At 33.2% G+C, this 13,704-nt stretch overlaps 2 protein-coding genes across 2 annotated transcripts; both read left to right on the top strand.

Moving 5' to 3' along the window:
• Positions 1-761: 761 nt before the first annotated feature.
• LOC143532568 (inhibitor of trypsin and hageman factor-like) lies at positions 762-1,382 on the top strand. The gene is made up of 3 exons (XM_077027590.1): positions 762-895; positions 988-1,083; positions 1,183-1,382. The coding sequence occupies exons 1-3, from the start codon at positions 802-804 to the stop codon at positions 1,371-1,373; spliced, it is 381 nt and encodes a 126-aa protein (XP_076883705.1). The 5' UTR covers positions 762-801; the 3' UTR covers positions 1,374-1,382.
• A 10,071-nt stretch (positions 1,383-11,453) lies between these two features.
• LOC143532569 (inhibitor of trypsin and hageman factor-like) lies at positions 11,454-12,074 on the top strand. The gene is made up of 3 exons (XM_077027591.1): positions 11,454-11,587; positions 11,680-11,775; positions 11,875-12,074. The coding sequence occupies exons 1-3, from the start codon at positions 11,494-11,496 to the stop codon at positions 12,063-12,065; spliced, it is 381 nt and encodes a 126-aa protein (XP_076883706.1). The 5' UTR covers positions 11,454-11,493; the 3' UTR covers positions 12,066-12,074.
• The last annotated feature ends 1,630 nt before the right edge of the window (positions 12,075-13,704 follow it).

A 13,704-nucleotide genomic window follows, 5' to 3' on the forward strand; every position in this document is an offset into this window, starting at 1 on the left:
CAACATTTATCTTTTACCTATCTATTCTTTTTAGTTTCACTTTTAACCCAACTTCCCCTATGATTTTTAAACGGTCATAAATTTTTTGTACGTTAATATTTTTTTAAAAAAAAATTACACCATAAAAACGAACATTTTATTCTCTTTAATTTGAGTATGGTATTACCATAGTTTGTTTAATTTATAAAAATAACATTTTATGTATAGGTGTTCATGATCCGGTTTTGATGGTTTTGAATTAAACTGTGAGCCAAATCGTTAGTAATGGTATTTTGTCATCGAAAACTGAAACCGGACCGTTGAGAATTGAAACCAACCAAACCGAATCATTACCAACGATTTGGTTTGTACTTCGATAATAAATTGAGTTTAAAATAAGAATTATTAATCTACATATACCGGCAAACGATTTCACGGTTTCAAATAACGCCCATAAATCTATACGTGATTTTTAAATTCTGTGTTTCCCGCTACATCGCGCGGGCACCCGTGTAGTAGACTAAATATGTGATGGTCAATGATGGTCCTTTTTTAAATTATATGAAAGTGGGTTGGGAAGTTTTCATCAAAACGTTAAACATGTGAACTATTCTAGTGGAGTCCAAAAAACTATCCGGCGTGTAGAGAAATTAGTGGTGGAGTAAAAGATTTCAATTTATGCAGCTGCATTTAAAATAATTTTAATAAAAAAAACAAAAGCACTCAAACTTTGTATATAAACAACACAAACGAACCCGCTAAGTGCAACCTCCAACTGTTCAATATTGCAAGTTCCTGTAACTCAAGTGAAGAAGAATTAAGATGGCATCCATCTCCACTCCCATTCCTACCTCCTCACCGTCCTTCTCTCTGCTCCAAAAACCAATGAGCACCAACTACGGTTCTCCGGTTCTTCGTATGTTAAGATAATTAAAATAATTATAAGTAATGAGTATACGATTATACCATGGTTGTATATAATTAACAAAAGTAGATAATCTTGATCAGGTTTGCCACTGATGAGCAAGACGGCAAGAGTAAGATACTCCGTGAAATGCAAGCCCGCTGCCACATCCACTGACGGTGAAAAATTTATTGTTGATGGTAATTATGTACACATACCAGTGACTATCTTCTAATTCTTTTAAGTTATTTCATGTGATTAATTTGAACAAAATACCGTGTTATAATTAATTAATACAGGAAAGAATTCATGGCCGGAGCTTGTAGGGGAAAAAGGAGAAGTGGCGAAGGCTACAATTGAGAAAGAGAATCCACTTGTTTATGCCGTGATATTGGAAGGTGATTCTGCGACTTCAGACTTTGGTAACAACCGTGTGCGGGTTTGGGTGAATTCAGAGGGATTGGTGATTATAACACCAGTCATTGGGTAGCTTATTTAGCGTGATATATCATAGTATCAAACTTTATGAATAAATAAATGACGTGTGCTTATTTTACGTCTACTTAAACTTCGTCATGTAAGAACTGTATCATGTACGAATGTTCTAATAAATAAAATGTGTGCATTTGACAAGATCTGTCAATCAGTTATGTAATAACATGGTTCTTTTATGATTCATTTTTAGATATATATTAGCCGGTCAGCCTGTGCAAACACAAATTAATGGGAATGCCATATTAGTCCAAGGTGGTGGAGATCCAACTACTCGATGTGATCCAATCTTAAAATAAAATATTAGAATTTACAATTTTTTGTCTCTAAATAAACAATGAAATTATACTGGCATACATTCATATAAAGTAAAAACTGTCATGAACACATGAGAATATGAGATGCTTACTAAGTTTCTAATGGAAACTTGTACAAAGAGCGACTGCTGTCAAACGTTCTTTTTATAGGTACCTGGGTCAACGTGCTATTTTCCTCACCCCCCCCCAAAGGGTGACTACCGTATATAAAATACTCCTAACAAAACGTAATGTTAACATATCTTTTTTAAAAACTGACAACTTTTAAATTAAATATTAGAGATCATTTACTTGGTTCAAATTCAGTAAGCTCGACTTCTCGCTAACATCTACAAATCCCGACTCCTCGTTCAAATATGGAATATTCAACTCCTCGTTCGAACCCAGAAATTGGTAGTCCCACCACGACATTGTTTTTCCTTCTATTTTGAAAGTGGTATGTGAAAATAGCTCTGTAGTGGTGCCTTAAAATATATGGCGAGGTTTATATAAGACGTAACTCTATAATTAAAAAAGATGGTAAATACAATTATTTATTACATTAAGTAGGGACAAATTAATTTAAATTGAACTTACAGTTCACAAACTTATAAATAAATATGCCCGCTTGACATTTGACTATTCATAACGTTCAAATATTTAATTACATTTCTCGACTTGTGTTGGAACTATGATTAGTTTGGGGTTATTCGATTTTAACAAAACAAGGAACTATGATTTCTTAGTTGTCTGTTCACGAACCGAGCCGAACCGAACGCGGGCTTGCTCATACTTGGTTTGGTTAGAAAGCGAGCTGAACCGAGCGGATTGAATTTTAAGAAACGAACGATATTTTTATGCTTGAACTTGGTTTGGTTTGAAACCGAGCGTCTTGGTTTGGCTTGGGTTTGCTTGGTTTCGTACAAAGTTTTTAATTTTAAATTTCTAAAAGTAAAAAATATCATTAATTCTAGACTTTCAACTTCAAAATGTCTAAACATTCAACTCTAAAATGTCTAAAACTTAAAGTTAACAAGAAAACATATATAAAACGAGCATCTAGAGTTTAAAATTAAACTTTAAAGTCAACACAAAAGAGAGAAATTTTAAAAACCTAAAAAAATCTTTTATGTTATATATGTGTATATATATATAATAAAAAATAATTCAAGCAAAAACGAACCGAACCGAATCAAGCGAGGCTTTGCTCGTTGGTTTGTTTTCAAACCGGACCTAGCCGAACGACTCGTTTTCAAACCGGACCGAGCGACAAGCATTTTGAACAATCCTAGCTGACATACGAGAATCAATGAAATATTGTTTTAAACTTTGAATGTAATAAATAAATGGCATGTTGAAAAATTATTTAATTTTCTGTATAAAATCAAAGTAGCTATTATAAATAGAAAGAGTATATCTGAAAGGTATGTATGTATGAAATTCTCTTGCTAAAAACCAAAAAAGCCACTTTGCTCTATATAAGTATATATTATCTAAATTGCTATAACTTTTTAATTTCAATATTACTAAATTCTATTAGCACTAACATTTTCATTACACAAATTTAACTAAACTAAAAAAGGTATGTTTTGGCCGGAAATCCGGCGAACATTATGGCGATTACGAATTAATTGGTGATCTTGAAACTGTTATAACATACTTATCCTACGGATTATTGTTATTATCAAGGTCAAAAGTCGTTCAAACGCGTTAATTGGTCAAAGACGGATTTTACGGAGTGATATGAGCTTCGCCGGAATTATCACGCCGTCGCCTCCGGCGTCCGCGGGGAAAACAGGTTCGAGGGGGGGGGGGGAGGTGTTATATTTTAAATAAAATATTATTAATTTAAATTATTTACATCTTTAGCCCTTGTACTTTTGAGGCATCTTTTAAACATATATTAATCTATATTTACCAAGTGAACCTTGGACTTTTGAATTGCTATAAACTTGATTAAAAGTATATATATAATTTGTATTATACCCGATAGCTTGCTAATCGACAAACGATATAACTCGAAGTTTTAATAGTTGATCAGAAGTAATTTAAAACGAATGAACAATGAACTTCAAAAGTCGAGAATACTTATTAATGATAATTAATAAATAATACATTGAAACGACCCAACGGGTCGGGTTAACGAATTCATATACAAATATGAATACAAACAAAAAAAATCAACGAATGTCACAAAACTTCCTTACCACCACCAAATCTACGAATCGTAACTGATCACCATCGTCTGCCATCGCGATTTAAGTCACACCTGGGGATATCGATTAACAAAGAATTAGGTTAGCACTAGGTTGTATATGCTGGTTGGTAGTAGTGGAAAATGGAGATGGTATGTTGTGGTTGAAGACGGTGCTTGTAGAAGCGATGGATTGTAGAAGAGTTGAGATGGAGACTGTAAATTAAGGTTTTAATTTGGGGAAGGAAGGATTTTGTTTTTAACATAACAGCCCTGTAATTCTTTAGTAGAAATGAAATCTTTTATTGTGTTACACAAATAGCCCTTTAGTGGATAAGAAGACTAAAATGCCCTCATGTGCAATGTGTATGAGGTGACTTAACTGAAAAACTTAACATCCGTTAGTGTAAATGACTAAAACCGAGACGAAATACCATATAAAGGATAAAGAGTGAAATTCATTTTCGAAAATGACCAACTTCATAATTTAACTAATTCAAAAGGACAAAAATTATAATTTTTCTTTCACATATATACTTTTTAGCCCCTCAATTGTTGTTTCACATATTTACTTTCTAGCTCTATAACTTGATAATTAAAATTGTGTTTTCAACTTAGATCTTAAGTTTTTGGCCCTTCAACTTTGGTAATGAAACTTTGGGATAACTTTATAGAATAGTAACCAACTTTTATTATTGTACCAATTTGGTTACTCTAACTTTTTTTGTTTCAATTAGGTTATTCACAAACCTTTTTTTGTCTCATTTAGATCACTCAACTTTTACCTTTGTACTAATCAAAGTTTCTTTTTACCATTTTGATAGGTTATTATGATGATATGGAATATTTTCATTTAAAAAAAATTGTTAATGATGATGTGAACTGATTATAGAAAATTTAAAATTAGTTACAAGGATTGTTAATAAATAAATTAAAAAATTCAAAAAAAACATGTTTTTGTTAATTATTATATATTCAAAAAATTTAGTTTCTTTTCTCGAAAAGCATCAGTATTCAAATTTTTTTATTAAAAGAAAAAACCCGACAGAGAAAAAAATTAGTTATTTTCTCGAAAAGCATCAATATTCAATTTTTTTATTAAAAAAAGTCTAGTTTCACTTTAGAAATTTCATTAAATAATTAACTTTTAATCCTTTAAACTTAAAGGTATAGATGGTATAGCAAAAATTCAAAACAAAAAAAAAAAATAAATAAATAAAGTTAACTAGCAGTATAAATTCTATGTCACCAATAACAATGTACGTAAATTAAAATGCCATGTCATCATATAACCTACGAAAATTTGATTAGTACATAGGTGAAAGTTAAGTGATCTAAATAGTGAGTAACAAATTGATACAAAAAAAGTTTGTGAGTAACCTAATTAAGATAAAAAATTTTTTTTTTGTGAGTAACAACTTTTTTTTGTGAAGACAAAAGAAAGTTAGAGTAACCAAATTAGTGTAATAGGAAAAGTTTTTTACTATTCTGTGAAGTTTGAGTAACAAAATTTTTAACGTATAACAAATCAAATCGATATTGATTGATTTCCCGCCGTATACTCGTCACAATGAATAGTAGTTTTCAAACATTTAATGCATTTAACCTGCTCCGTCATCTCGTGTGCATTGTTTACTTGTGTATATAAGATCCTAGCATTCTATGTGTATTAAACATGCGATGGCCAATGATGGTCCTCACATATATGCTGACAATAGATTCTGAATTATATGAAAGTGAGTCGGGAAGTTTTCATAAAAACGTTGAGCATGTGAACTATGCATGTGGAGTCTAAAAAACTTGTAGGATCCTAACTTTTCTTTGTATATTATCCAAATAAATTGCTCTAATGGCAAAAAATAAATAAATCAGATTTTGAATTGAAATTAAATCCAGTGAATTCCATTAGTCACGGGATTTGAAGATTCCTTCACCTAGGTGATGGATGTAAAACTTTCCAATGGAATGTTGAAAAAACTACCAATACATCCATCAACACCGTCTTCGTGTATAAACAATTTGCACATGCAAGACGGAACTAATTTCTTATATGATTATATCAAAGGCACAAAATTTAATTTTCGTCATCCACAGCACAAGAAATCAAATAATAGTTGGTTCCATAGAATTCTTTTCTTTCCCCCCTTTTTTTCGGTCATCCACAACATAAATTACTCCATAGAAATTTGAAAATCATGCTTCATGACAATATTTCAAAGTAGACTTTATTTTCTTTATCATTCGGTCTATGATTTGTACAAGAAAAATCCACATATCTGTTATAGAATATGTTGGGGATCGAGTCGTTAACATCAATCGGACATATGTGTCAATCAACGATATTAAACTGTTAAAGGAATTAAAGTTATTGTTGCGATGGTTTTGTATGCTGATGAATTTGATTCGGGTGACGTCGCTAGGTTAGTTTGCAAGGGTACCTATTAGGTTGTGATGCCTCTGGTTTAGTTTTGTGAGGATGCAAGTTTAGGTTGTGAGGACACCGATTTAGTTTGTGAGGATGCCACTTTAGTCTATGTGGCCGCCAACTTAGGTTGTTAGGGCGCCGACTTCGGACAAATGCGGACTAAGATGATAAACAGTCAATCCGACATAAGCACAATGAAATACCATCAGTCGTCCGTTTTTGGATGGCCATATATTTCGACGGAAACAGTCAAAAGCAGTCGGAATTTTTAAAATACACTCAGGCCCGCCTTTTGTTATGGTGTGTGGCTTGATCATGATGGTTCTATAATCCAGCTAATAGCAGGTAAAAGCAGTCATACTAACGGTTTTTGAATGGTCATGCATTTTGGATATTTTTTAGAAAAGGTGGTTAATCTGAGAATGTAAGTGATCAAAATATCCATTTTAGTCGTTTAACTTTAGCTTTAAAAAAATTATCTAACAATCATTCCAAGGACCTTTTGTACTACGCTTAATCATATAAGTACCTGAGTCGAAGTTGTAAAAAATGAAACTTAAGAGGCCAAAACTGAATATGAACAAATTAACCACATGTATGGTCCGTGTTCATGACGGTGCCTCAGTGGTAAGGAGATAAAAATTCATTGTGGAGGCATGAGATTAAACTCCGACACCGCCTGATTTACTCTAAGACATCCATGTGATTTACATTCCTCTTGTTCATGGCCCAGATATGTGGGGGGACATCCAATGGTCACATACACCATTTCTTTCTCACACGAATTGTCAGTGTAATTCTCATGGATGGACGTGGATAACTGGATGAGCACCTTTTAATAAATATTGGTACTCATAGAATACAATAAATACCAGGAATACAATAACTACCCGTACTGCTATTTTAAGGTTTTCGCGATGGGTGGTTTTCCATATTTTTAATGGTATTGGTTCCGATCTTATTATCATTAGCATCGGTACCGGTCAGTATTGAACCAAAAAACTCCGTACAGTGTTTGGGATATTGTCATACTTGTTTTCGGTATTGTTATTTTCGAAGCGGTACAAGTCCTTTTGGTTACTTTTGAAATTTTTGTGTGTGGATTTTCATTTGGCCCCCGAAATTGAAACTTTTGTTCACTTTACTTGCATTTTTATTTTTTGGCACCTTAACTTTGCTAATGATACTTTTGCCACAAAATTCTGACCATAACAAATCTAATCGATACCGTCCGACTTCTCTTCGTGTACTCACCACAATGCACGGCAACTTTTGAGCATGCCATACGAGTTTCACATATATAATTTTTAGCCTCAATTGTTGTTTCACATATTTACCTTTTGGCTCTATAACTTTGGTAATTAAAATTTTGTCTTTTCAACTTAGATCTTAACCTTTTGGCCATTCAACTTTGGTAATAAAACTTTTACCGTATAACAAATCAAATCGATATTGATTGACTTCCCGCTGTGTACTCGCCACAATGAATAGTAGCTTTCAAACATGTAATGCATTTAACCTGCTTCGTCGCCTCGTGTGTATAGTTTACTTGTGTATATAAGATCCTAGCATTCATGTGTATTAAACATGTGATGGCAATGATGGTCCTCACATATATGCTGACAATAGATTCTGAATTATATGAAAGTGAATCGGGAAGTTTACATAAAAACGTTGAGCATGGGAAATATACATGTGGAGTCTAAACAACTGGCAGGATCCTAACTTTTCTTTGTATGTTATCCCAATAAATTGCTCCAAGCAAAACCTTAGATAATTAAAAATCGTACATTATATTATATATGCATGCAAATATCCCATCGTAGGCCACGAAGTGTGAAATTAGTGGTGGAGTAAACATTTCAATTTATGCAGTTGTATTTAATATGATTTTATAAACAAACCAAAATAACTCAAAATTAACTTTGTATATAGATAACATGTTGGTCCCTATTTTGTTTATTAGTCTTTTGTAGTTTTTTCCTTCTATGTTCGGTTGTATTGCATTAGCTTTCGGTCCGGCTTGTATGTTTGAGCTTTAGACCAATGCAAACAAAAGCCCATTTAGGCCCATGAATGGAATTGAATGCATGCCATGCTTCATCTATAAATAATGAAGCATGGCTATGCAAAGAACAACTTTTGGAAAAAATTCTCTCACTACGTTATCCTCTCACCAACCCTCTAACTTACCAAATATAGCAAATAACACAAACACTACAAGAACCGAGATCTTGGCTAGTTGTATACTTGTATGTGATTTTCGTTAGCCTACAACCGAGATTGATTCAAGAACTAGTTGTTTGATCCCGTCTCTAGGACCTACACAACACAAACAGAATAAGTAGAGTGCAATCTCCAACCGTTGAGACATGAAACTGAAAATATAAATAGTAAGCCAATGGTTATATATATATATTATATTAAAAACTAAATTATATAAGTATCAGTAAATCAACTATTCATCAAAATTTACTATGTTTGCTTGACTTGTGCTATGTGACTCATCATGAATAATAATCATCTTTACATATACTCTTCTCTCTCTCTCTCTCTCTCTCTCTCTCCTTCACCGCCAAACTTTATGTACTTTCTAATTCAAGGGTGTTTGGCCTAGCTTTTATTTTTTGGTTTATGTTTATATTTTAAAATAGTTTATAACTTATTTTATATTATTTGATAAGCTCTTTTTAATTATATTCTACAAGTTGATAATAAGTTGTTAAATTCACCATTCTTTAATTTGTTACAGTAATAAGTTGCTTCAATAATTATTAATCCACCACCATTTGAGGACAAATGAGTAAATTACACCCTTACACAAATTAGCTTCTTCAAATAAGCTAAAAACCATCTTCAAGTAAACGTTTTCAAATTAGCTTATATAAGCTTAGAAGCATAAGCTTAAAAATCATAACCAAACACCAAGTTAATCTTATTTTGTAAAAAAAAAAAAAAAAAAAAAAAAAGCTAAATAAATTATAAGTTTTATTAAAAAAGCTAGGCCAAACACCCATCCCCGCTCCCATATTCTTGCTGGGTTTCAATTATCGTGGTTTATGCCGGTGCCGGGATCCGATTCGGAGCCCTAGGTAGCGACGGACGGCGATGGTGTGGTGGTTCAGTGCTCAGGTGGTTGTGTTTACCGTCCTAGGCCCGGCTATTGCGTTTCATGACCCTAGTCGGGTCCGGTTGTTGTGTTTTGTGCCAGTGCTCAGGTGGTCAAAACGTATAAACCCGCCATCTGTTGTCTCCGATCCGGCACCCTTGGCGGCGTCGATGGAGTGGTGGTTGCGAGCCGTCTGTGGAGGTAAAAGGACAAAAATACCCATATGCATGCATGTTATTTGTTCAGATCGAATGTGTATTTAACAATTTTGTAGAATATTTATTGATTTCATTTGTTGTATTTTTAGGTTGTATCTTCATGGATTACATACAGTTGTTTGACTTGTTTAATTTGAAGGCTGTCAAGACTTTTCGGCTTGGATTTAAAGCTCTTTGTTTGCTGTTTCTTTGACTACAGTTCTGTTGAGTTATTGACTTCAATTAAAAGTTCTTTGTTTGCTGTTTGTAATACTTCTGGATTCCAAATTTACGAATTAAAGCTCTTATGCGTTTGGTAAATCATTGTGGTCGCCAGAAGTTCATTAAATACCAATTTTGTTGATTTGCGGTATGGACTGAAAACTAGGACTGCTTCCAAAAAAAGGTTAAACACTACTTACAGTTGTGACAGAGAGCCTGGCTTTTTCTTTTTTTTTCTTTTCCTTTTTTTTTTTGGATTTTTTAGTTTTTATACTAATTGTCTCAAAGGAATTACAGTTCTTTGATGTTAAGTTACATAATGTATTACAAAATCCGCCAATTAATGTGAACCCGCACACATAAGTTATTGCTAGACATGAATGCAGTTTGGTTGACAACAGCTCTTATGACTCAGTTTGGTTGATTACGGCTATGATGATCATGTATTTGAGCCTATGGTGATTGTTGGGTTGGGTTCCAATTCGGAACCCTTGGTGGGGGTTGAAATATCGTGATTGTTGTCTACTGTTGTCGGGATCCAATTCGGAACCCTTGGTGGTGGTCGAAATACCGCTGGCTACTGGAATTGACCGCCCGGCAGTGCGGGGTTCAAAATACTTGTTTAAATGAAATCCTAACTTGCATATCTATATATCTATATGTTGTTTATGCTATAGGAGTGAATGGCAAATTAAGACGATGGATTTTTATGGGTTTTACAATTGTTTAAGCAAATGGTATAGGATTAAAGAGGGACAAAGTGGTCCTTTGTAACACAAATATCACATTCATTTCATATTTTACCAATATAGTTACAATCTTGTTTCCTCTGCTTTAATCAAGTTTATGTAAATTTAAAGAATAGTTACAAATTCAACATTTATCTTTTACCTATCTATTCTTTTTAGTTTCACTTTTAACCCAACTTCCCCTATGATTTTTAAACGGTCATAAATTTTTTGTACGTTAATATTTTTTTAAAAAAAAATTACACCATAAAAACGAACATTTTATTCTCTTTAATTTGAGTATGGTATTACCATAGTTTGTTTAATTTATAAAAATAACATTTTATGTATAGGTGTTCATGATCCGGTTTTGATGGTTTTGAATTAAACTGTGAGCCAAATCGTTAGTAATGGTATTTTGTCATCGAAAACTGAAACCGGACCGTTGAGAATTGAAACCAACCAAACCGAATCATTACCAACGATTTGGTTTGTACTTCGATAATAAATTGAGTTTAAAATAAGAATTATTAATCTACATATACCGGCAAACGATTTCACGGTTTCAAATAACGCCCATAAATCTATACGTGATTTTTAAATTCTGTGTTTCCCGCTACATCGCGCGGGCACCCGTGTAGTAGACTAAATATGTGATGGTCAATGATGGTCCTTTTTTAAATTATATGAAAGTGGGTTGGGAAGTTTTCATCAAAACGTTAAACATGTGAACTATTCTAGTGGAGTCCAAAAAACTATCCGGCGTGTAGAGAAATTAGTGGTGGAGTAAAAGATTTCAATTTATGCAGCTGCATTTAAAATAATTTTAATAAAAAAAACAAAAGCACTCAAACTTTGTATATAAACAACACAAACGAACCCGCTAAGTGCAACCTCCAACTGTTCAATATTGCAAGTTCCTGTAACTCAAGTGAAGAAGAATTAAGATGGCATCCATCTCCACTCCCATTCCTACCTCCTCACCGTCCTTCTCTCTGCTCCAAAAACCAATGAGCACCAACTACGGTTCTCCGGTTCTTCGTATGTTAAGATAATTAAAATAATTATAAGTAATGAGTATACGATTATACCATGGTTGTATATAATTAACAAAAGTAGATAATCTTGATCAGGTTTGCCACTGATGAGCAAGACGGCAAGAGTAAGATACTCCGTGAAATGCAAGCCCGCTGCCACATCCACTGACGGTGAAAAATTTATTGTTGATGGTAATTATGTACACATACCAGTGACTATCTTCTAATTCTTTTAAGTTATTTCATGTGATTAATTTGAACAAAATACCGTGTTATAATTAATTAATACAGGAAAGAATTCATGGCCGGAGCTTGTAGGGGAAAAAGGAGAAGTGGCGAAGGCTACAATTGAGAAAGAGAATCCACTTGTTTATGCCGTGATATTGGAAGGTGATTCTGCGACTTCAGACTTTGGTAACAACCGTGTGCGGGTTTGGGTGAATTCAGAGGGATTGGTGATTATAACACCAGTCATTGGGTAGCTTATTTAGCGTGATATATCATAGTATCAAACTTTATGAATAAATAAATGACGTGTGCTTATTTTACGTCTACTTAAACTTCGTCATGTAAGAACTGTATCATGTACGAATGTTCTAATAAATAAAATGTGTGCATTTGACAAGATCTGTCAATCAGTTATGTAATAACATGGTTCTTTTATGATTCATTTTTAGATATATATTAGCCGGTCAGCCTGTGCAAACACAAATTAATGGGAATGCCATATTAGTCCAAGGTGGTGGAGATCCAACTACTCGATGTGATCCAATCTTAAAATAAAATATTAGAATTTACAATTTTTTGTCTCTAAATAAACAATGAAATTATACTGGCATACATTCATATAAAGTAAAAACTGTCATGAACACATGAGAATATGAGATGCTTACTAAGTTTCTAATGGAAACTTGTACAAAGAGCGACTGCTGTCAAACGTTCTTTTTATAGGTACCTGGGTCAACGTGCTATTTTCCTCACCCCCCCCCAAAGGGTGACTACCGTATATAAAATACTCCTAACAAAACGTAATGTTAACATATCTTTTTTAAAAACTAACAACTTTTAAATTAAATATTAGAGATCATTTACTTGGTTCAAATTCAGTAAGCTCGACTTCTCGCTAACATCTACAAATCCCGACTCCTCGTTCAAATATGGAATATTCAACTCCTCGTTCGAACCCAGAAATTGGTAGTCCCACCACGACATTGTTTTTCCTTCTATTTTGAAAGTGGTATGTGAAAATAGCTCTGTAGTGGTGCCTTAAAATATATGGCGAGGTTTATATAAGACGTAACTCTATAATTAAAAAAGATGGTAAATACAATTATTTATTACATTAAGTAGGGACAAATTAATTTAAATTGAACTTACAGTTCACAAACTTATAAATAAATATGCCCGCTTGACATTTGACTATTCATAACGTTCAAATATTTAATTACATTTCTCGACTTGTGTTGGAACTATGATTAGTTTGGGGTTATTCGATTTTTACAAAACAAGGAACTATGATTTCTTAGTTGTCTGTTCACGAACCGAGCCGAACCGAACGCGGGCTTGCTCATACTTGGTTTGGTTAGAAAGCGAGCTGAACCGAGCGGATTGAATTTTAAGAAACGAACGATATTTTTATGCTTGAACTTGGTTTGGTTTGAAACCGAGCGTCTTGGTTTGGCTTGGGTTTGCTTGGTTTCGTACAAAGTTTTTAATTTTAAATTTCTAAAAGTAAGAAATATCATTAATTCTAGACTTTCAACTTCAAAATGTCTAAACATTCAACTCTAAAATGTCTAAAACTTAAAGTTAACAAGAAAACATATATAAAACGAGCATCTAGAGTTTAAAATTAAACTTTAAAGTCAACACAAAAGAGAGAAATTTTAAAAACCTAAAAAAATCTTTTATGTTATATATGTGTATATATATATAATAAAAAATAATTCAAGCAAAAACGAACCGAACCGAATCAAGCGAGGCTTTGCTCGTTGGTTTGTTTTCAAACCGGACCTAGCCGAACGACTCGTTTTCAAACCGGACCGAGCGACGAGCATTTTGAACAATCCTAGCTGACATACGAGAATCAATGAAATATTGTTTTAAACTTTGAATGTAATA

Source organism: Bidens hawaiensis, unplaced genomic scaffold (genome assembly GCF_021521415.1).
Source record: "Bidens hawaiensis isolate Kalapana, Puna unplaced genomic scaffold, B.hawaiensis_p1.1 tig00009479_1, whole genome shotgun sequence".
Lineage (NCBI taxonomy): Eukaryota > Viridiplantae > Streptophyta > Magnoliopsida > Asterales > Asteraceae > Bidens > Bidens hawaiensis.